The sequence below is a fragment of the Pogona vitticeps genome, chromosome 4 (assembly GCF_051106095.1).
Source record: "Pogona vitticeps strain Pit_001003342236 chromosome 4, PviZW2.1, whole genome shotgun sequence".
NCBI classification, from domain to species: Eukaryota; Metazoa; Chordata; class Lepidosauria; order Squamata; family Agamidae; genus Pogona; species Pogona vitticeps.
The window spans coordinates 116,556,073-116,579,661 of record NC_135786.1 but is presented as its reverse complement, the minus strand read 5'-3'; the positions used below and the strand labels follow the sequence as shown (position 1 = coordinate 116,579,661).

Genomic DNA, 23,589 nt, shown 5'->3' with positions numbered 1-23,589 from the left:
CCATACATGCTGTTAGAGAATACAAAAGCATGAATGATCTTGGTCTGAGTCTCCAGTGACACAGCCTTACACTTTCATTATCTTTTCTAATTCCTTCATTGCTGCCCTTCCGAGTTTTTACAATCTGCTCCTGGTTTTGGCAGAGAATACAGCTTCGCCAGCTCCTGTTTCTAATTAACATAGTCCATTTGATTTCTGTATTGATCATCTGGTGGTGTCCTTGTGTACAGCTGATTGGTTGCTTGAAGCATGTGTTTGCAGTAAATATTGTTGGCTTTGCAGAATTATGTTGCTCTCCTGCTTAATTTCTGTCCCTAGGCCAAAATTTCCAGCAACATTTGGTTCTGCTTTGTTTTCTTTTTTTTCCATTTCAGTCATCTATGATTATAAGCATGTCTTGTTTTGGTGTGTGATCAATTTCCTTTTGGATGATTGCTTAGAAGCTTCCAGTTTCATCTTCAGCTTCTCTTGTGAAAATACTTCTGAGATACTGTTTTTTTAATAGATGCTGCTCATCTTGAGAACTATCTCGGTTGGCTTGTATAAGATAATTTCAACTCTCATAGTGACTGTTGTCTGAATATATTGGGTTCCCAAAGAGCTGCTGCTGCTGCTACTGCAGACATTGATAAAGATGACTGCTGTACCAGAATGTAAATGTTCTTCTTCACAGTTGTAATTAGTTTACTCTTGCCCTTTTAATCTCACAAGGAGCGTTCAGCAAGAACCAGAACAGTGAAAAATAGGAGACAAAAGAAACCTGGTTAACAGGGAGTGGGGAGAATTTTTCTCATCAAGAATACTCAAAGGCAGAGACAGAATAAATGAAAAGAGGAATTAGCCCAAAAATTAAACACTTGAAACAGTTCCTGTTTTAACAAAAGCAAAAGAAAGAAAATGAAAAGCAAAGACAGCAGCCTAAATCCAACTGTCAGTCCCAGAGTAGACTAATTGAACCAATTACAGTGGTGCCTCACTTAAAGACGTTAATTCGTTCCAGTGAAATCGATGTAGAGCAAAAACATCATAAAGCGAAATAAAAAAGCCAATTGAAACGCATTGAAAACCATTCAATACGTTCCAATGGGCTGAAAAACTCACCGTCCAGCGAAGATCCTCCATAGGGGCGGCCATTTTCGGTGCCTGTAGAGCAAGGAATCCATCCAAAAACACAGCAGGGAACCATTTTCAGCACCTGGTGGCCATTTTGAAAACCCGATGATCAGCTGTTTTGATCGTCGTAATGCGAAGAATCGGTTCCCGAAGCAGGGAACCAATCTTCGCAAAGCAAAAAAAACCCATTCAAAACATTTTGCGATCGCAAAAACATCGTCATGAAGCGGATTCATCGTTATACGGGGTAATCGTTAAGCGGGGCACGACTACTGAATGAGTAGTCAACACTTGTTCAAAACCCATTGACTCATTAGGTCTACTCTAGTTGGAACAAGTAACTGGATATAGGCCATGGAAAGACTTTGTGAGGTTGTTTGTTCCCTGATGCCTGGGCAGTAGAGAAACAGAAACCATCTTGGAGGCCTCCTTCACATTAATCAGGTTAAAACATATACACACACACACACACACATCTGTTTTATTAAAATCTTTATTCACATAATACTTCTTTATGCAGAGTCTGACCTTGGGAAAACACGTAACACAGTTGAGATTACATTGTTTTCTCCTCTCCTGACATTTGCAGCTATTCCCAAGAGCAGCCCTCTTGCAGCAACAAGGTGTAATTCTCAAGCATTCTGCTTCAGCTGCCACACAAATAAGTTACCTTCTTAATAAATTAGTTTCTCTTTTCTTTCCAGTTCATTAGATACCCAAATGGGAGCTAACCTGGTTTCCTCCAAAGTATTCGCTTATAAAGACATGTATTTGTTTATTTAGATGTGGGTGCCCCTCTCAAATACTTCAGTGTTTCAAAGCTACTTCTGTGTCCCTTAGTGGTAGCACAGAAATAAGCATATTGTATTCATCTTGAATCAAGTTGTTTCATACTGGCATATAGCTGCATTGACTGGAAATGAATAAGGGAACTAAGAAGTCATCAAAAGAATCTTAACCAACTTGTAATATGCTTCCCAGCATTAACAGCATCTGATCTAGTGCTAGGTGTAAGATTGATAGTGAAAATAGATTTCTGGTATGTTCAATTTTACTGGGACATCTGCCCTGATCTTTCCTTCATTTTAGTTACCCTCATGGTGGCAACTGTTAATTGATATTTCTTATGGCAAGATGAGATGCTTACTTGAGCCAGTTTGACAGAAACAAACCTACTCATGAATGTTCTCTTTGTCCACGGTAGATAGAAGTTTGCTTTACTACTGTTTAGGAAACATAAGACTATCACTGGTAATGACCACAAACACAAACTTTAAAATGCTTCAGGGGCAGGGAAAATTACTGCAGAAAATTAAGAAAGGGGTGGGGAGGGAAATCATCTTTACATCCTCATCTCTTATGCCTGTTGTTCCAAGGTCCTGACTTGTCATTTCTGTTTTTTTTTTAAATTAAGGATAGAGGGTCTTTGCCCAAACCTGTTAAAAAAATTGATGGGTAAACCTTTATATTATTGTTAAATAAAAAATACGTACCAATTTCAGAAACATTAAGCTGTTATGAAAGGGGTGCTAATCCTTTTGAGTGACATTTGGTGAATAACAGAGACTACTACTATGTAATAGCCTGAGCATTACATATTAGAAATAGATGCATAAGGTTCCACAGATTTCTCCCCAAAGTGAGAGAAGGAGCTGTTTCAGGTATATCACTGATATAATGTCCTTAAGCTACAAACAGAGGATGCAATTCCAAGCTTATAGTCACAAAGCCAGTGGCTCACACCTTGGGTATGAAAGGAGAAATGATATGCTGGATGAAAAGGTCTACTGAAGATGCTTTTAACATTACATTCAGCTCAGCCTTGAAAAATGACAGAATACAATGAATGTTCCCTTAACCAGGGCATTAACCTGTGACTGCCTTACAGGAAAAGTGACACACCAGTCAGAAAATTTTCCATTCCCCAGACTCTGATAGTATATATCTTTTATTTTTTTTTTAATTTTTTTGCAAAGTTCAGCCACAAGCTTCCACTGTCTCTTAAAAGACTATCAACACTGAGAGGACATAATGAGTAGCTCATACTGGCTGCTCTTTAAAAGAATGGTGTGCCTTAATTATATTTGCATCTATTTTTAAAAGAAGGATTGTTAGGCATTACTGGAATTTTATTTAATTCAAAGCAGCAATAACCCTTCTGTGTGTGAACATAGTAATGATTTGCACCAATCATCTCTAATCTTCATGACTGCCTGGGTCTCTGCAGCATCATTCAAACCTGAATTCTTCCAACCTTGTATCCTTCCAGGACCTAAAGTAGTCTATCTCTTCAGGATCTTAGAACTGAAAGACTAAGCGCTCTTGAGACAAATTCCAGACAATGCTGCCTAGGGTGTTCATGTGTCTGGAGAGACACTATAACATCTCTCCAACAGCTATTTCTGCCCTGGTGCTCTCTTTTCCCAGCCTGGAGGCCTAGACATCCTCTCCTTTACAGCACTCTCCTTTACAGCACTGAACTACATTAAAATCTTCAGAATTTATTTGGAATAGGTGAAGGGACTATGTCTCTTCTCTAGAACCAGTCTATATTCAGATTTCTTTTCGAGGCATCCCAAGAGAGCTCCCAGTGCAACATCCACTGCCAGCAATGGACATCCAGTAAATGATACAGGGCTACCTGAGGGCAAGTTCCTTGTTTGTAGCAGAACGTTCAAACCACTGTTGCATTCTCCTCTGATGCAGGAAATCTGGCATTTCAGTTCCAGTCTCTCCTGCCTACAGCCATGCAGAACCAATTGTGCTGTTTTTCTATTGTTTGCTTTTTTAAAAACAAGTCCAACCAACTTCTTTTAAAGCTACAAATGGGAAAGTGTCATCCGATCTTCCACCAGCACAATATCTGGTCCAAACTGGTCTGTACATTGCTTTACTGTAGCCAAGATGTTCAGAAGTCGCTGGTCCAGGGCATCCAGATGAGCAACAGACAGCACGGGTGAAATAGGGTCATGTGACATGGCAGTTTTTAAGGCAGACCTCAGCACTCCATTCTTCAGGTAGTTCAGCCTGTTCCAAGTAGAGACTCTGATGCTGCAAAAGGAAAGGAAAAAAACCGTGTGAGGGGAAAAAATTGCATTACTGACATCAGATAAGGGACACAGAGTCATCTGTTTAGGCCTCTTTATACAGGCTCTTCTAATAACAGTAATTATTTTTGTGTGAAATAGAATTATTAATATTTATTTATTTATATACAATATTTTAGCCGTACAATTACCAGTGGCTTCTGGGTGGCGTACAACAATATTAAAACTTAAAAACATTAAAAAAGACAATATAAAATATCCTATATTAAAACAATTCTTAAAACATTAATATTAATAAGTCCTGCTGCTCATGTGGCCAGCTAGAGAATACTGTTTAATTAAAATGCTGGCTAAACAGAAAGGTCTTTGCCTGGCACCTCTCAATAGATATGCTCATTGTGATGAGATGGGTTTTTAAGTTAAAATCTTTTAAAGGCATATGGGTTTTGTAATTATGAAGTGAGCCAGAGAGGTTCCATTTTGTTTCTTTGTATATAGTATCTGTGCTATGCTGACAAGTTGTTTTCTAGGCGAGCAGAGGAATGTTATTCTGAAGGCCTGAGAAGGACTCTGTGTGATTAGATAGGTGGAAATGTTGTGACTCTTTGAGAAACCACCGTAACCCAAATAACATCTGCTGTGTATGAGAAAGAATTCATGTGATGTAACAGGACTGTTTGCCTAGTAACGAACTCTGATTGGATGACATCGTGGGAAGGTGCATTAGGCCCTTGCCAGTTACTCTTGAAAAAGGAACTTTTTACCTATGGACTTTGTCTTTCCAAGACCGACCTTTCAGTGATTCGTGACCTACATTTCAGCCATTTGGGACTTACCCTGATGTCTTGAGAGAGAGTTTGGTGGCCTCCCTACATGGACTGGTTTCTATGCTTTGCTGGATTACTTTTGGACTTATGGGATTTTCCTAAGGACTGTGCATGGACTATTTTCTATGGACTGTTACCTATGGAATATTCTTTATGGACTTCTTTTCTTGGAATACTCCATATGGACTATGCTCTTGTAATTTAGTAAGGACTATGGTATATTTACTGGATTTTTCTTTTCTAAGGACTATGGGACATATAATGGATTTTTACTTTTGTTTAGGGATTTTTATTCTATAGGATCACTGAGGACTATAGCCTTGTTATAACCAACTTGGATTATTTTGTTTACTAATGATTTCCTGGACTGGAATTGTTTTTATTCATTTTAATGGCTTTTTTGGGTTTTTGAATACTTTTCTATTTTTCATGTTTTCTTTGCCTCACTACATCTGTGTAACTAAACAGCACAATGCTAGTTTATTTGTTTTGGTTTAATTTGGCTTTGACTATCTAGTAACATGCTTTTTCTTTAATAAAATAAAGATTATAAAACTCATTTGGTTTCCTGAACAGTACACTTGCCATAGGGTCATCTGAGAGTGCTGCCTCGGCCTAGCTTACTTAGAGTCCTGTCAGTGGTGCAAGTTAAGTCTAAGGACTACAAAGCCCACTTGACCTTTTCACAATAATATCTGAGAGTACCAGGGTGTTCTTATATGGGCAGACTTGTGAGAAGGAGTGTTGTAGCATGGCTGGCTGAATTGGACTCTTTCAGCTCATTTTAGCATGTGCAAACTCCTGATTGCTCTCTGTCCAAGCGTACACGTGTGTTTTCGAACCCGTGTTCGTCACATGGTGGCAGCTACGCGATGGACCACGTGCTGGGTTTTGTAGTACCTCAGGATGACCAATTTTTGTTCTATCTAACAGCTTGAGTGACTCTGATCCACAAGCTAAGTTTTGATTGCAGTGGGACACTGAGGCTTCAAGGAGCTAGGTGCTTCCCTGGGTGTAAACAGTAATTTCCTAGGAAACACTGTTTGCCAGCAGTTAGATCTAAAGGCTGTGGTGAGAGGTGTTAAATCTTCAGGCTGTGGTAATGTGTGTTAGAATCTGGGGTGCTCTTTTAAGAAAGAGATTCCCAGTGGGACAAGCAAACTGTTAGGAAACAATTGAATTTAAGCAGTAAGCATGTGCAGGTTGTTACAACGTTGTAGTGAAGAAATTCCAAGATGCATGTCCTTTATTTTTGGAGTGCTTGCACCCAAGTTGAGCAGGTCATTTCACAATCTTAGGATTGCATAAATGACTCTGACTGCATTGTTCTGGAACTTGCATCCAGGTTTTTTCTTTTTGTTTTGGCCTAAGCGTACTCCTATAATCTTAGGATTTGCCGGAGCACCTGGCCGTGTTCCAGACTAGCTCTGGGTCTCCCCACTACGATCTTAGGATCTGTCAGGAGTACCTAGTTGCATCTGGCTTGGCCTAGAGTCATGCCCTATGATCTCAGCATCTGTCAGGATGACCTGGCCCTAGAGGTATCTATCTGCACCCGGTTCAGTCATTGATCATCTCTGTAACTCTAGGGTTCACAGAGTGATCACAGTTTTTCTTTTCTCTTCCTTTTGGATTTTTCAGTATTTTGGTTTTGGCAGCTGTCTGGCCTCTCACAGACCTTAGGGGCACCGAAGGGACAGCAGTTGGTCAGAAGTGCAGAAGAGATTTTTAATTTTATTTTGGTTTGGCAGCTGTTTGTTCTCTCGCCTATCTCAGGATAGCAGAAGGGACAGCAGTTGGTCAGAAGTGCAGAGGAGATTTTTAAATTTTCCTTTCTATTATTAGAGTTTTGTTTGGCTTTATCGCTGACCTAGCCTAGGCTAGAGTGCCAGCAGGAATGGAGGAGCAAAATCAGTCTAAAACCGTGGATTTACTCTTAGAAATGGCTTCAGGATTTTTCGAGGAAGCCAAGCAGAAAATTAGGGAAAGAGATTTCCTGATACGTGAGCTTTATCAGGAAAACATCCTTTTAAAACGTTTTCTTAGCACAGAACCTGGCTTGATGCAAAGGTTTTTCCAAGTTCAGCAGGGTTCCTGTGTGGAAAGAGTTAACGAGGCCCAGTGGAATGCTAAGGAGCATTCCAGAGAAGACAGCGATTCATCGTCCGTCCAAACAGAGGATTTACAGGCCCTGGAGCCGCGCGCAGAGAGAGGAATGCAGGAGAAAGTTTGCCGGGGAATAACATCGGCCGACCCAAGGGAAAACTGCAGTGCTCCAGAGAATTGCAGTGCATTGGAATTCAGCTCAGCACCAACCTCAGCTCTTTCTCAGAGCACAGGACAGGTGAGAAGTTCTGAAATAATTCGGGAGGAGACTATGGGTTTGCTAGAAGAAGGAGAGCAAGGGATTTTCCAAAGTAATAAAGCAATTGCTGGGACTGAGAGCTTAGAAGCAACAGGACTTGTGTCAGCAGATCTTGATGCATGTCAGATCTCAACCAACCCCCCTTCTCTTAGCCCAGAGGGAACAGCGAAAGCAGACTCTGTTAGGTTGGCAGAGACCCCATGTAATTCATGGCAGTTCGGAAGTAAAGAAAAATACCAAGGGGGTGGCCTACTCAAGGTACCGGAAAAGTCAGCTGAGGAAGCTGGAGGAGTGAAGGTTTTCTCAGAGTCTTTGCCCAGTGCCATAGGAGGTGATAGTGGAGCGGTTTTGCAGCATGGACTTTCACATTGTGAGACTGTTTATAACACAACCAATGATGGGGGAAGCGCTAACTTGTTGGGATTACAAAGTATTGATGTTTCTACAGAGTCTGAAATCATATCTGAAAAATTTGGCCCAGTACCACAGTTAATCTTCTCAGAAAGATCTTCAGAAAGAAATGCAGAGGTATGGGACCATTCTTATTTTCAACAGCCTATTTTCCAAGGAAGTGGTGAGAATGCTGATACTGTTTCTGAGGCTATGCAGAGTACTCCCGAGGGAACTTTGTTGCAACAGCGGCCTCTTGTGACCAAACCTGATAGCACAGCTAATTCAGTGATACATGTGTCCAGGGGTGTGGCATTTCTGGACCAAGGCGTGGAAGGCATTGATCAATTTGGCCCAGGACAGATATTGGAGCCTGTGTTAGCTAAACCCCAAAACGTCTTCACGAATTCACCGGGAGAAACTGATGTGGTGAAACTTTTTATTACAGTCAATGAAGGATTTACTGCTGTTTCTGTTCCTATAGATCTAGAAGGGTCTAAGGGCAATTTAGTGTCTGGAACTGTTGAAAGGCTTTATCAGATTTTAATTAAAGAGGAACATCGCCCTTATACGTCATTTAATTGCCCTCAGGGAATTTACCAACTCAGAAAACTAGCACCTGGAATGGAAAATACCTATGGTACTTTTCAGAAATTGGTTGATGAATTGTTTGGTGATTTACATTATGTGATTGGCTATGTAGGCAACCTTGTAATTTACAGCCCTGATCCAATTCAAGCAGACCAAAATGCTTTGTCATTCTTAGAGAAGCAGAGACATCGAAGCCCAAGATTGATGCAGTGGTATTTCAGATTGCAAAAATATGATTTTGATGTTGAACATCTACTGTTAATTCCTCATTGCTTATCTCGAATGTTTTGTGCAGATGCAAGGGGAGAAAATGGCTAGAATTGTTAAAGCTCTGATGTTTAATTTTCTTGGTATTCTGTATGACTATGTTCCAGAGCATACATAGAGTGTTTTCACTATTATTACTTCATATCAGTATATTAGATTGTCAAGTTATTATGATGTTAACCCTGGTTTCACTATTTTACTGTTTGATGACTAGAGTATTATCTGAGCATATGCAGAGTGATGTATTTGATTAAGCATACTAACATGTTTATTCTTCTGTTTTTCAGACTAGTAGAAGTGTCTAAGGCAAATTTCTCTCATGTATGGTAAATACTGTAATTATAATAGTTCTCATGTATCAATTGTTTTGCTATTTTAGAATCATATTTGAAATGTATTACTTTATGCTCATGTTAATATCTTTCTCTGTTTTGTCAATGCTTCATTATGACATCTCATCTTATTCAGTTATCAAAATTAAAACTTAAATTGTTTAGGAATTTTGTTAATCTTCAGGGGGCTTGTGATGAGATGGGTTTTTAAGTTAAAATCTTTTAAAGGCATATGGGTTTTGTAATTATGAAGTGAGCCAGAGAGGTTCCATTTTGTTTCTTTGTATATAGTATCTGTGCTATGCTGACAAGTTGTTTTCTAGGCGAGCAGAGGAATGTTATTCTGAAGGCCTGAGAAGGACTCTGTGTGATTAGATAGGTGGAAATGTTGTGACTCTTTGAGAAACCACCGTAACCCAAATAACATCTGCTGTGTATGAGAAAGAATTCATGTGATGTAACAGGACTGTTTGCCTAGTAACGAACTCTGATTGGATGACATTGTGGGAAGGTGCATTAGGCCCTTGCCAGTTACTCTTGAAAAAGGAACTTTTTACCTATGGACTTTGTCTTTCCAAGACCGACCTTTCTGTGATTCGTGACCTACATTTCAGCCATTTGGGACTTACCCTGATGTCTTGAGAGAGAGTTTGGTGGCCTCCCTACATGGACTGGTTTCTATGCTTTGCTGGATTGCTTTTGGACTTATGGGATTTTCCTAAGGACTGTACATGGACTATTTTCTATGGACTGTTACCTATGGAATATTCTTTATGGACTTCTTTTCTTGGAATACTCCATATGGACTATGCTCTTGTAATTTAGTAAGGACTATGGTATATTTACTGGATTTTTCTTTTCTAAGGACTATGGGACATATAATGGATTTTTACTTTTGTTTAGGGATTTTTATTCTATAGGATCACTGAGGACTATAGCCTTGTTATAACCAACTTGGATTATTTTGTTTACTAATGATTTCCTGGACTGGAATTGTTTTTATTCATTTTAATGGCTTTTTTGGGTTTTTGAATACTTTTCTATTTTTCATGTTTTCTTTGCCTCACTACATCCTTGTAACTAAACAGCACAATGCTAGTTTATTTGTTTTGGTTTAATTTGGCTTTGACTATCTAGTAACATGCTTTTTCTTTAATAAAATAAAGATTATAAAACTCATTTGGTTTCCTGAACAGTACACTTGCCATAGGGTCATCTGAGAGTGCTGCCTCGGCCTAGCTTACTTAGAGTCCTGTCAGTGGTGCAAGTTAAGTCTAAGGACTACAAAGCCCACTTGACCTTTTCACAATAATATCTGAGAGTACCAGGGTGTTCTTATGTGGGCAGACTTGTGAGAAGGAGTGTTGTAGCATGGCTGGCTGAATTGGACTCTTTCAGCTCATTTTAGCATGTGCAAACTCCTGATTGCTCTCTGTCCAAGCGTACACGTGTGTTTTCGAACCCGTGTTCGTCACACTCATATCCTGAAACACACCCAAAAATGTTCAAACAAAGTGGAAAAAATGCTGAACAGAGGAGTGAGCAGGAGCTCAGTGAAGCATGATAGGCCAATCATTGGCCGAAATCCTGTTGCTTAGTTATGTGTGCAGAGAGCAAGTGGCATATCTTGTAGTGTGCTCTTGCAGGCAACCAGCAATTCTTGACTGAGATTTTCAGGCATGCACGTAACTGCTGGCTTTGTTCAAGAAAACATAAGCAGCGGCTTGTCAATTGTCCATGAGAACACGCTGCAAGTTGCGTTGTGTGATTTCTTCAGGTGTCATTTGGCTAATTTGCCGGGTAGGTGGGGCTCGTCAGCCTTGGAAGGCAGCCCATCTAGGAGAAGGAAAACTCTGATTTCAAACCTTCATTGCCTTGTGGCTATATCCACTGATGGAAAAGGCTTCAGGAGTAAACCTCGAGGCAAAATCCAGAGCCAGAATCCCAGAGGCAGTTTGTGTCATTCTGGTAACTCCTGTAATGTCGCTGGAACCAGTTCTATTGGCTCTTGCCTTTCCATTGGACTATTTCAGCGACGTGGAGAGGGGGGATTTGCTGCTTGGGTAACAGCCTATCCTCCATATTATTTTACCCAGGCTTCATACTCCAGAGAGAACACTCCAGCTTCACATACAGCGTCGAAACAACACGGGAAGTAGCAGTTACCGGTTATAAGTCTTTGCTTGATTGGCGTAGAGCATGACGCCAGGGGCTACTTCTGACGGTGGGAGATGTCATTGCACCTCACTAGGTAGATACCACCCGCCTTAAGCTGGGCAGCCCCCAGCCAGTAAGGCTACCTCACCACGGTCTGTTAACCTCACGGGGTGCATGCGGTTTAGGGTGAAAGCCGACAAGCAGATCAATAACCCTGCAGCATGCAACAATCATAAGAAAACTTCTGCCCTAAAGCTGGGCACTTGGAATGTATAGACAATGACCCCTGGCTTTTCTGACGACCTGCAGGAAATAGACGATGTGCGCAAGACAGCTGTCATCGACATGGAACTGAGTAGACTGCACATGGACATTGTTGCCCTGCAAGAGGCGAGATTGCCAGAGTTGGGATCTGTCAAAGAAAAAAAACTTCTCATTCTTCTACCAGGGAAAACCATTGAATGAGATCAGGGAATATGGTGTGGGCTTTGCGGCCAGAAATATTCTTCTGAGATCCATTTTTCCACCTACTGTGAGTGAAAGAATCCTGTCTCTGCAGCTCCACTCATCAGCAGGACCAGTCACCCTCAGTGCATATGCACCAACACTGTCGTCCACAACAGAAGTCAAAGACAAATTCTACGACAATCTGGCAGATACTATCAAAAAAAATCCCCGAGACAGAACCACTGTTCATTCTCAGAGACTTTAACGCTAGAGTTGGTGTTTATCACAATTCTTGGCCCACTTGTTTAGGCCGTTTTGGCATTGGGAAGATGAACAAAAATGGCCAATGCTTGCTGGTGTTTTGCTGTTATTATGGTCTTTTTGATAGCAATATGTTCTTTAACACCAATCTTTAACACAAAGCTTTCTGGAGACATCCAAGATTGAAGCATTGGCATCAGCTCGATTTGATCCTCACTAGACATTCTAGTGGTGCCTCGCTTAGCGATGTTAATTTGTGCAGAAAAAAAATCGCTAAGCGATAACATCGCTAAGCGAAAATAAAAAGCCCATAGAAACGCATTAAAACGCGATTAATGCGTTCCTATAGGCTTAAAACTCACCTTTAAGCGAAGATCCTCCATAGCGCTACCATTTTCGGTGCCTTTAAAGCGAGGAATCCGTGCCTGAAAACAGCGGGTGGCCATTTTGTTTACCCGGTGGCCATTTTGAAACCGCCGATCAGCTAGCCGAAAATGGGGGCTTTGTGATGATCGCTTCCCTGCGATCATCACAAAGCGAAATTTCCTCATAGGGAACATCGCAAAGCGATCGCTTTTGCGATCGCAAAAACAGTGTCGCTAAGCGATTTCATTGCTATACAGAGTGATCGCTATGCGAGGCACCACTGTATTATGATCACACACAGTTACCAGAGTGCTGATTGCGATACTGATCACTCCCTGGTGTGTAGTAGAGTAAAACTGCAAACAAAGAGATTGTATCACACGAAAAAGGAAGGAAGACCACATATTGACATCAGCAACAGTCCTATTTTGCTTGTGTTGTTGCAGTTTGTAAATACCATTAAAGGTTTCAGAACATACATCAGCAAGACTCGCAATCAAAAAAGAGTGGAGGAATTTGCCCAAGCGCTTGAGGAAACCCTTCCAGGCCCAACTGATGCAAATGCACCTGAACGATGGGAACATTTCAAGAACGCTGTGTATAACACCACCTTGTTCACATTTGGCAAGAAGACCAAAAAGATGGCCAACTGGTTCGAAGCCCATTCGGAGGAGTTGATGGCAGCCATTGAGGAATAAGAGGAGAGCTCTAGCAGCATACAAAGCCTGTCCTAGTGAGTACAGTGGTACCTCGACTTACGAACATCCCTACTTGCAAACGATTCAAGTTGCGAACAGCTCCGTTCGCAAAAAGTTGCTTCGACTTGCGAATGGAGCCTCGACTTACGAACCAAAAAAAAAAAAAGGAAAAAAAGAAAGAAAAACCTTCCTGCCCTTTTTTTGACCTAAGTTCATCTTAGGTCAAAAGGAGAAAAAAATTTAAAAAATCCTCTACCTCTACCTACGATGCCTCTACCTACGAACAGCGCCTCGACATACGAACGAAAAACAGCAGGCACAGATTAAATGGTTTTCAATGCATTCCTATGGAAATGTTTGCCTCGACTTACAAACTTTTGGATGTACGAATGCCATTTCAATACGGATTAAGTTTGTAACTCGAGGTACCACTGTAGAACTTGAAAGCTCTTTGAGCTGCTCGTAGCCAAGTTCAACAGGCAGCCAGGAGATGTTCCAACAATTATTGGCTTCAGCTCTGCTCTCAGATACAGATAGCAATGGACACGGGTAACATCAAGGGAATGTATGACAGTATCAAGCAGGTTTTAGGTCCAATACAGAATAAATCTCCTCCCTTGCAGTCTGCTACAGGCGTGATCATCCAGGACCGAGCACAGTAGATGGAACACTGGGTGCAGCACTACTCTGAGCTATATTCCAGAGAGCATGTAGTAACCGAAGAGGCATTAAATAACATTGAGTGCCCGCCTGTCTTGGAAGAGTTGGACAGCGAACCAACCTTAGCAGAAGGATTCCCTCGCCTCCGGCAAGGCACCTGGAAAGGATAACATCCCTGTTGAAGTGCTGAAGTGCTGTAAAGAGAACATCACCACCGAACTGTTTGAAATCTTTCATCTTTGCTGGAGCGAAGGTGGAGTACCACAGGACATGAAGGATGCAAACATCATCACATTGTATAAGAACAAAGGAGACAGGGGCGACTGCAATAACTACCGTGGCATCTCTCTTCTCAACATTGTAGGGAAGCTGCTTGCCCGTGTTGTGCTGAAGAGGCTCCAGGTGCTTGCAGACAGAGTCTATCCAGAATCACAGTGTGGATTTTGAGCTAATAGATCCACCACTGACACGGTATTCTCCCTCAGACAGTTGCAGGAGAAATGTAGGGAACAACAACAGCCACTGTTTGTGGCCTTCATAGATCTCACAAAGGCCTTCGATTTGGTTAGCAGGGATGGCCTTTTTAAAATACTTCCCAAGATTGGATGCCCACCTCAACTCCTTAACATCATCAGGTCCTTTCATTAGGAAATGAAGAGCACTTCATTGATGTTGATGGCTCAACATCAGATCCCGTTGACATCTGAAGCGGAGTGAAACAGGGCTGTGTCCTTGCAAGAAATCCTTTTTGGGATTTTTTTTTTTTTTTTTTTTTTTTTTTTTTTGCTGTCATGCTGAAGCATGCCTTTGGAACTGCAACAGAAGGTGTCTATCTCCGGACTAGATCAGACGGAAAGCTCTTTAATCTCTCTAGATTAAGAGCGAAGACCAAAGTCCAGCTGAAATGCATGCGGGACTTCCTCTTCGCCGATGATGCAGCCATTGTTGCTCACTCTGCTGAAGACCTCCAACAACTCATGAATCGTTTTAGCAAGGCATGCCAAGACTTTGGACTAACAATCAGCCTGAAGAAAACACAAGTCATGGGCCAGGGCGTGGACTCACCTCCCTCTATTACCATCTCCATGCAAGAATTGGAGGTTGTTCATGATTTTGTGTACCTTGGCTCAACTATCTTTGATACTCTCTCCCTAGAAGTCGAGCTGGATAAATGCATTTTCAAATAAACTACCATGTTCTCTAGACTTGCAAAGAAAGTATGGCTCAATAAGAAGCTGATGACATATACCAAGATTCAGGTCTATAGAGCCTGTGTCATGAGCACACTTCTATACTGCAGTGAGTCCTGGACCCTTTGTGCATAGCAGGAGAGGAAGCTGAACACGTTCCATATGCGTTGCCACCGACGCATTTTTGCTATCACCTGACAGGACAAAGTTACACATAGAGTAGTCCTAGAACGTGCTGGAATTTTTAGCATGTATACATTACTGAAACAGCGACGTCTACATTGGCTTGGGCATGTCATGAGAATGCCTGATGGTCGGATTCCAAAAGATCTCATGTATGGAGAATTAGTGCAGGGAAATCGCCCCAGAGGGAGACCACAACTGCGATACAAGGATATCTGCAAGTGGGATCCAAAGGCCTTAGGAATGGACCTCAACAGATGGGAAAACCTGACATATGAGCATTCAGCCTGGAGGCAGGCGTTGCATCACGGCCCCTCCCAATTTGAAGAGACCCTTGTCCAGCAGGCCGAGGCAAATAGGCAGTCATGAAAGCAGCAAAATCAGGGAGCTGGACAGGGGACAGATTGTATTTGTCTTCAGTGTGGAAGGGATTGTCACTCTCGAATTGGCGTTTTCAGCCACACTAGACACTGTTCCAAGGCCTCGATACAGAGCACGTTACCATAGTCTCTCGAGATTGAAGGATGCCTAATCTGAAAATTTCTTGAACCAGCTTAACCTGTCAGGTGATACATAAAAATCCTCCTCAAAGACAAAGAAAGGGAAAAGGTAAATATGATGAATTTGAAATGCATTTTTGTCTAATTTTCTTTTGTTTTTGCTTCACTGAACATTTTTGTATTTGTTTTTAAGGGTTCTTTAGGGCTTTTCAAGTGCCAAAATCATGAATGGGAAACCAGAATTAAAAGACCCAAAAGAGACTGTCCCTTTCATGAAAACTAAAGGAGGAGTGCCTCAAAATAAGAAAATGCAATGGGCACACTCGTCCTTTAGTTTTCATGAAGGGGACAGTCTCTTTTGGGTCTTTTAATTCTGGTTTCCCATTCATGATTTTGGCACTGGAAAAGCCCTAAAGAACCCTTAAAAACAACTCCAAAAAGCAGAGACGTAAGGCAACAAAGAATCAATCCCAGATCCCTCAACAACCCTTAAAAACTATTCCAAAAATATTAGAGAAACAAGATGTGACGGACAGCTCTCAGAACTCTCCTGTCAATCAGGTCAGACTCTGATATGGGAGCCTATGACATGACAGAAGGGGCGGAACCAGGAAAAAAAAGGAGGAAAAAAAGACAGTTTAGGCAGTTAAGGCCGTGGTTGTGTTAGAGAGAAGAGCAACAGAGAGATAGAGAAAAAGATAGGAATAGGACAAATCTTGGAAAGTTTATGTGTTTAAGATTGGAAAGAGTTAAAAGTGCTAATAAATGAATAGTTGAATATATAAATACCTTGATTAAAGTGAATCTACATAAGCAAACATGAATGTAATCAAAGCAATGTTTAATGAATGATTAATAAAAGACCATCCATGATTTTCTTTATATGATTTACCTACAAACCCATAAATAAACATTGTTATATTGGACAACACTGATCTAATAGTCATATTTGGTACAGAGAGGAACATATCCTCTGGTGGCAGCGAAAAAGGGTGAAAAGTACATGTCGTGCCCAAAAGGGAACCTGGGTGTGTAGAAAAACAAACAGGGGAACTGGGTGTGTGTGACAAGGCAACAAAATCAATTCCAAAATCAGGCAACAACACAATCAACCACAACCCTACAACCCAGGGCACACTAGCACAGTCATAAGTCCCAACCAACTGAAGTTAACCCCCCAAAACAATACCCCCAAACACCCATCAAAATATACACCTTTAACAGTAATACTAAGTAAATTAAACACATAATAATTTCTAAAAAAAAAAACCCCAAAAAATCTAGGAAAGGATCCACTCACCATCCCAAAGAGATAAATAACAAGGAGCATACTGGCACAGATAGGCTGCCTAATGGCAGCAGCAAATATATTCCAAAGAAATGGGGACACCCCTCTAAATAAAAAAAAAAAGTAAAGTATTCAAGACAGAGCCAGGCCGGCCGGCCAACCCAAGACAGAAGGTGTGAAAAGCACACACAAACGCACACACAAGCCCTCCTCACTGGATTCCAGCCAATCCAGACCACTTTATCGATTCAATCCATTGGTTGTTCATGCTTTACTTATCCTTCCTTTAGCAGATAGCTGTTTTACGGACTCAGATAAAATTTGATATGAAAAGTTTTATAACTACCAAGTTGTTCTATTTAGAACATCAGGTTTTTGTATTTAGTAACTGTTATCTCTGTGTTCTGAACAAGTCTAGCTTCACTGCTAGACACATCTATTCCCAAGATATTTGGGGCAGGGGATGTTAGTCACTGGCAATTTCTTTTCTAAGGCAGACAGCTTCTTTAAACTTTACTCACATGCAGCATTGATAAAGAGGTGCAAGGATGCTTCTCTCATCCAGGGAAGGATTCCCAAAGCTGAAAAAGAAACAGGTATCAATCAACTGATATCTATGAAAAATTCAACCGCTCTCAAAATGTTAGGTAAGGATTTGCAATGCAAATAGACCCAACTTGCCATTTCAATTAACCCCCAAACAAACTGAAGTAAATTAAATGCATGAGCATTAACAGGCTTGATATAATAACAAAAAGCAAGAAACCATTTGGGAGAGCTCAAAAAGTGGTAGTCAAAAGAAGCCAAAAGTAATCTCATGGTCATACTTTTGCTAAATTTGATGGGTACTAACAATTCTCATACCTTTTGGCATTGTCAAGCAGAATAAGCATGCTGGCCCCTTCATCATCCTGAAAACTTTCATAATGATGCCGGTCAGCATTCCCAATCAAATAATCAAAGATAGCTGTATCTATGATATCAAGGAGCCGCGGACCTGAGTCATAGGGTGAAGTCTTTTTTACAGCATCACAGTAACTTTCATCATATTCCCACCTGTGAACAGATGTGAAAAATATGAACCAAAGTTTTAATTTTCTTAAGATTTATGTACAAAATGATCAAGCATCACAGAGACTCACTCTCCCATGGGACTCTGCAAGTCTCATGGAATCTCATACTGTCTGAATTGTACTATCATTCTGCACAAACCAGGTCTCTTTAAAAATAGCTTGCCCTTTTCTAGCAGGTCCTTTCTGTATTTCTTCATTACAATCTGAGTGTTTAATTCTATGCACCATCGACCTATGGTAAAACAGATTCTATATTATTAATCATTTAATAGAAATCCACACAAAAGGGAAGAATTTCCTCATTTTGCCTATGGCTTAAAGCAAAAGACAATATGCTGAACCTAATATTAGGTTCCTCTGCTACAGGGAAGCAGTCATTTATTTAAGGGAACAAATGAACAAAAAATGAGAAAGAGCAAGTATTTCAAAATATTTGAAGAGCAGAAATGGGAAACAGTTATCCCTTAGCCCTGTATCCTAAACGAAATAGGTATTTCCAGTTGTTACCCTTATGTTTTACAACCATAATGATATGAGTAGGAAGAGATTTCAACTTGCTTTTAAATGAGCTAGGTGGATAGCTCACTGAGTTGGAAAGAGACTGGGAATTCAATTCTCCTCTGGAGAACAGCCAACCACTGTAGATGTAAGTTACACAATCCTGGAGAGCCACCAGAAGAAGCAAGTGGTAGCCCACTTCTGAATACTGTATCGCTAGAAAACCCTAGAAGGGGTCACCATAAGTCAGATTTCAATTGATAGAAGCAATTATTATTATTCAAAAATAATCTTTGGTATGTATAACAAAGTTGTATAATACAACTGCAAAGCTCCTTGAGAAGTCAGAGACAGAGGCTGTCTCCCTATACTATATAAAGAGGTAGCCTCTGTTGGAACTTGTTCTCCTTTGGACTTTGCAAGTCTCAGGGAATCTCATGAGTCTCACAGAGCAGTGGAGCACTTTTCTCCCACTGACCAAAGGAATGGCAAGGGAACTGAAGGCAGGTAGACTACTTCATGCCACTATGGGGCATTCACTCCCATAATTTGGGCCAGGGAGTTCCCACTGAATTACAGAGGTGGAAGTCCTTCAAACACTAAAGTCCCATTCCTAGCTTACACTATACCACCAGTGTTCCATCTACGCTGATGGTTGTCATGGTTTAGGTTATTGAAGCTAGCATGTAATTTCTAAATGGGATATGTAGTAGTGAACAATGTAAAATGGATTCCATATTGGTTCTCCATATAAATGATTTCTGCATGCTGACAGTGTGTTTCTGGAAGGATGTGGGAATGTTTTTCTGTAGGCCTGAGGAGGACATTCCTAGATAAGAAGACTGGTCATTTGTTTTGGCTGAATGGCAGACATACTGAGGAAAACACCACCTGTTCCCATGAGAAGAGAAGATAAAGAGGGACTGCTTACCTGACTTCATGCCGTGATTAGATAACAGCGTAAGAGATGGAGAAAAAGGGGGGTTTCCAGCTAAGCTTGAAAAAGGAACTATTACCATGCACAATATCTCACTTTTTCTTTTCATTCTTGGACTTTTTGGACTACAGTTTTGCTAGGTCTTGTTGCCTGCTGTGCAGTGCAGGTAACAGACTCATAGAGATGTAGGTGATTAGGTGGAAAGGGGGGCTTTAAGCCTTTTGCCCACCCTAATAGAGCTTTTTATAGATTTTTCTAGGATTTTTTTTAGTGTTTTTGTATTTAAAGAGAATTGTTGCTTCATTTATATTTTGTATCATTCCTTGAAAATGATAACATGCTTGCTTATGCATTAAACTGACTTTATTTTGTGAATTTCTATATTTTTCTTAATAAAATAATAATTATAAAAATCAATTGGTCTCTTGAACAGTGGAGCTGTCTTAGCATGACCCTGATGGGGAATTATTAGGCCACATTTTGCTACTGAGTTCTATCCATATTGAGCAAAGTGAGTCTACTGACTACATAGCTCATGTGTCTTTCTTTTTTGGAATTTTCTAAGGTTGCTGAAGTATCTTTTTAGGGCAGACTTGTAAGCAGAAGTGTTGGGGCAGCCCTTTGGCTGAAGTTACCAGGAGTCGACTCAGCCTAATGAGGGAGCACAGGCTTCTAATTACTCTCTGTCCCAACGGTCAAGCATCCTCTAGGGGAGCTGATCGTTACAATGGTTTCATTCTTTGGAAGGAAATGGCCAAGAACACAAAATGGACTGCATTTCTCAGTTTCTTTAGAAATCCTTCATACCTTGCTTCCAGGCATCCTTTGTTCACTGCACTGGAATAGCTTCTCCATTTATTTTATCAGATTAAACCTTCAATTCTATCAAAATAAATAATATTAAAGGTCTAGAGCTATAACAAACAGTCTGAGGCTCCCCTCTGGATCTGTAAATACAGCCCATTCTTTGCACAATATATGGCAACAAAACCATGACCCTGATGAACTCCATACCTGGCAAGTTTTCCTTCCCTGTACGTCCTGCCCCATGGATGCCGATGCTTTTGAAGAGGCCAAACATCTGGTAGCCACAGTGTAACTGATCCTTCCATTGCATCTCCTTCAGCACAAGCTGGCTCTGTTTCCCGGCAATAATAGCACTTCCCATAGAAACAGGTATTATTCCCTTGGGGAAAAAAAAGCATGTTACTTCTAGGTTAGCATTTTTAAAGCTTCAAGAGCTTCCGAAAAAAAATCTGGAAGATTTCTAGAAGAGAAACCTTTTAACATAGAAGGCTGTAAGACTATTCTCATTTAGATGAGAGCAGGTAACAGTGAATGAACTCAGTATGACTTGCTTCTGAGTAGACACAAAAGACTGACACAGAAAAATGATGAATAATATGAACTAGCATAAGAGAAAACCTGGCTTCTCCTGCTTTCTTCCCTTATATTGTGGAAAAAAAGTATCCAGGCAAACTACAAAATGTATTTCGATAAGCCAAAGCCTAGATGGATGCAAAGGCAGAATTTAAAAACTCAAGTATTAAGTCAATGTATTTTGTACACTTATCTTCCTACACAAAGCCAGATATAGGGTTTGAAGGAAGTTCCTAGTATAGTTTATTTTTACATTTATGGTTCAAAAAGTAATTACTGTTTCAAAGTAATCTTCCGAAATTCACACTGAAAACTGTGATCATAGGTACAGCCACTAACAAAGAGAGTACAGTGGGGTCTCGACCTACGAACGGTCCGACTTGCGTACTTTTCGACGTACGTACAGCTCCAGCCGCAAAATTTCAGATCGACTTGCGGCCAGAGCTTCGACGTACGGACTGAAAAGGCAGGGGAAAAGGGCGGGAAATTCAAACCGTTGGTGGCGAAGAGGCTGCTTCTTTCGCTCTTTCGCACCAACGGTTTGGAAAAGGGAGGCGATGGGAAAGCCCAACCAGAGCAAGCGAAGGGCAGCGCAGCAGCGGCGGTGAGAAGGTCTTGCTCCCCAGCCGGGGAAACCTATTAAGGAGAGACTCCCTAGCCATCGGTGGGAACCCACCCCTCCCCCCTGCTCAGCGCCCGATGGATTTCCCCCATCGCCGGGGCTCTTACATGCAGCCGGAAGCTGGGCTGGCCGTTCCTTGCAAGCCGGGGCTATTTGCAGGCGAGTTCTCCCTGGCTTCCATCATCGCTAAGGGGAAGCCGCCCAGGGCCTCTTCGGCGCGGCGGTAATCGATGCCGGCCAGCCCTCGCCTGTGCTGATGACTTTAGGCATGCTGGGGTCTGCGTGGCCACCGCAGGAGGAGCAGCGGAGAAGCTGCAAAGCTGCCCGGTGGGGGGAAAAGCCCTGATCGGCTCCCGCCGTTCTCCCCACCCCCCCGCCCGGCTTCTCCGCTGCTGAAACCACCATTGGGGGAACCCTTTGGGAGAAGCCGGGTGGCGGGGAAGAAAGGCAGGAGCCGATCCGGCCTCTCTCCTTCACTGCGCGGCGTCTCCTGCAGCGCTGCGCCCGATGGCGGTTTCAGCAGCGGAGGAGGAGAAAGGCAGCGGGGGTGGCCAGGCTCGGTGGCCAGAGCCTTGGCCCGGCAGCGGGGGTTAGAATCCAGGAGGCCTTCTGGCAGTGGGGGTGCAGGTAAGGTTCTGCTTTTTGCTTCTTTAAAACTTTTTTTTTTTTTTGGTCTTTTGCAGAGTGGGATTGGGCTGGTGGGGTTATGTTTGTGTTGTTTTGTTTTTTTGCAGCCCCAGGGGCTTGCAGTGTTTAGTTTTGGGGGGTATTTTTTTCCTGTGGGTCTGTGCTTAAATGTGCTGGGTTGCAAAGACTGGGCTAAAAATTTCAAAAGTGCTTTTAACACTGTTCCCTGCCTCCCCCCCTCCGTTCCTTGCCTCCCCCCTCCGTTCCTGAACTCTTCTTGACCTAAGAAAAAATAAAAAATACTGTATATCCCCATCTAGTGGTAGAAGGCAGAATAGCAGCTTCCCATTAGTTTCTATGGTCCGGAAAGAGCAGATACGGATTAAATGGTTTTCAATGCATTTCTATGGGAAATGCACATTCGACCTACGAACTTTTCGACTTGCAGACTGCCTTCCAATACGGATTAATTACTTAAGTCGAGACCCCACTGTACAATGGTAAAGACTGCTTCTCAGTAGCAGTTTTCCTTTGCTTACAGCAACATGTGAAATAAGTTAGGAGACCGGGATGGTACTGTGGAATGCCATGCTCCCTAATTCATTTCCTCTCCACCACCAACCATGGTGCAGTGTCATATTTGAACCACTGATAATGGCAACACAGTAACACTTCAAAATAGAATTTACACCCTGACATTATGACTCCAGTTAAAGCTTACCACTCCTAGTGCTACTATTACAGTAGGACACTTCAAATCTGCACAGGATCGATTCCGCAATCTACTGTTCATGCCTTAAACCGCAGATACGTGTGAATCCTATATACAAAGGGGTACCCTTGTATGTTGTATATAGGGCTGCGGCAGATCATGGATAAGTGAAACTGCAGCTATGGGGGCAGTACTGTACTGCAGACATGATGCCACACCATGTCAATACAGAAGATATCTGGGACAATATAAGAGGGAGAAAAAAGTGCAAGGCTATCATATACTTTTGCTCAATATGGGAATGTTATATCTCAAGAAGGAGCTCAAAGAACACCAAGCAGCCAGAGTTAATATTCTGGAAAGCCTTTGCAAGCTTATCTGATTGTATTTTAGCTGCCTTCATCAAATTTTGTTTTGCCACCTACCTATTGTCAGAAAGGTACTAAGCAGCTGTTCTGTAGCAACAGGTTTGATCTCTGTGCGGAGGTTAACAAACCTGCCAACAACCAGGGGCGCTCTTCGGAAACCTAAGATTCTGTTTGATGGAGAATGAATAGGAAAAAACATTATGTGGGAAGTTGAAATGCAGAGGAACTCTTCCACCATCACTTGTCTGAGAAAGGAACCCGCCATTAAACCTTTAAGAGCATGAATTAGCAACTGAAAGACCAGAGTTTAACCATATCAGAATAAATTAAGTTACATTTCTGGATGTCAAGTCCTAGAATTCACCAAATATTATCAGCAGGAGATGACAATTCCTATCTCTGGTCAGAAATTCGTATTGCACATGCAAGGATGCCATCTGCCTTACATAGATTACATGGACGGCAGCACTGAAAGCAGAATTACAGTTAAACAATGGAGAATCTGCTACTATGCAGGCTGTCCAAGAGCACTGAATAACTGGTCTGACTCTCAAAACAAACTGGCCCAAATCTTGTTGATCACACCGATAAGCAAAACACAAGTAGTGAAACCTTTGGAAGTGAACTGCTTCAAGTTAAGAAATCATCACAGACAGTATATGTGCATACTGACTCATGCAATGTGGCACA

General features: G+C 41.6%; 1 protein-coding gene and 1 long non-coding RNA gene across 5 annotated transcripts in view; one reads left to right on the top strand and one right to left on the bottom strand.

Annotated features, from left to right (window-relative positions):
• LOC144588877 (uncharacterized) overlaps positions 1–23,589 on the top strand; it is a 325,738-nt gene that overhangs the window by 17,207 nt on the left and 284,942 nt on the right. The window lies entirely within an intron of this gene.
• The window catches only part of FAM20B (FAM20B glycosaminoglycan xylosylkinase), a 36,944-nt gene continuing 14,945 nt past the window's right edge, over positions 1,591–23,589 (bottom strand). For all 4 annotated transcript variants that reach the window (XM_072998155.2, XM_072998154.2, XM_020789747.3 and 1 more), the window contains 5 exons: positions 22,957–23,066; positions 20,205–20,376; positions 17,547–17,738; positions 17,204–17,263; positions 1,591–4,164 (listed from right to left, as the gene is read on the bottom strand). In XM_072998155.2, coding sequence (XP_072854256.2) covers positions 3,933–4,164; positions 17,204–17,263; positions 17,547–17,738; positions 20,205–20,376; positions 22,957–23,066 — 766 coding nt within the window. In that variant the 3' untranslated portion in view covers positions 1,591–3,932. The remainder of the gene's footprint in view (positions 4,165–17,203; positions 17,264–17,546; positions 17,739–20,204; positions 20,377–22,956; positions 23,067–23,589) is intronic.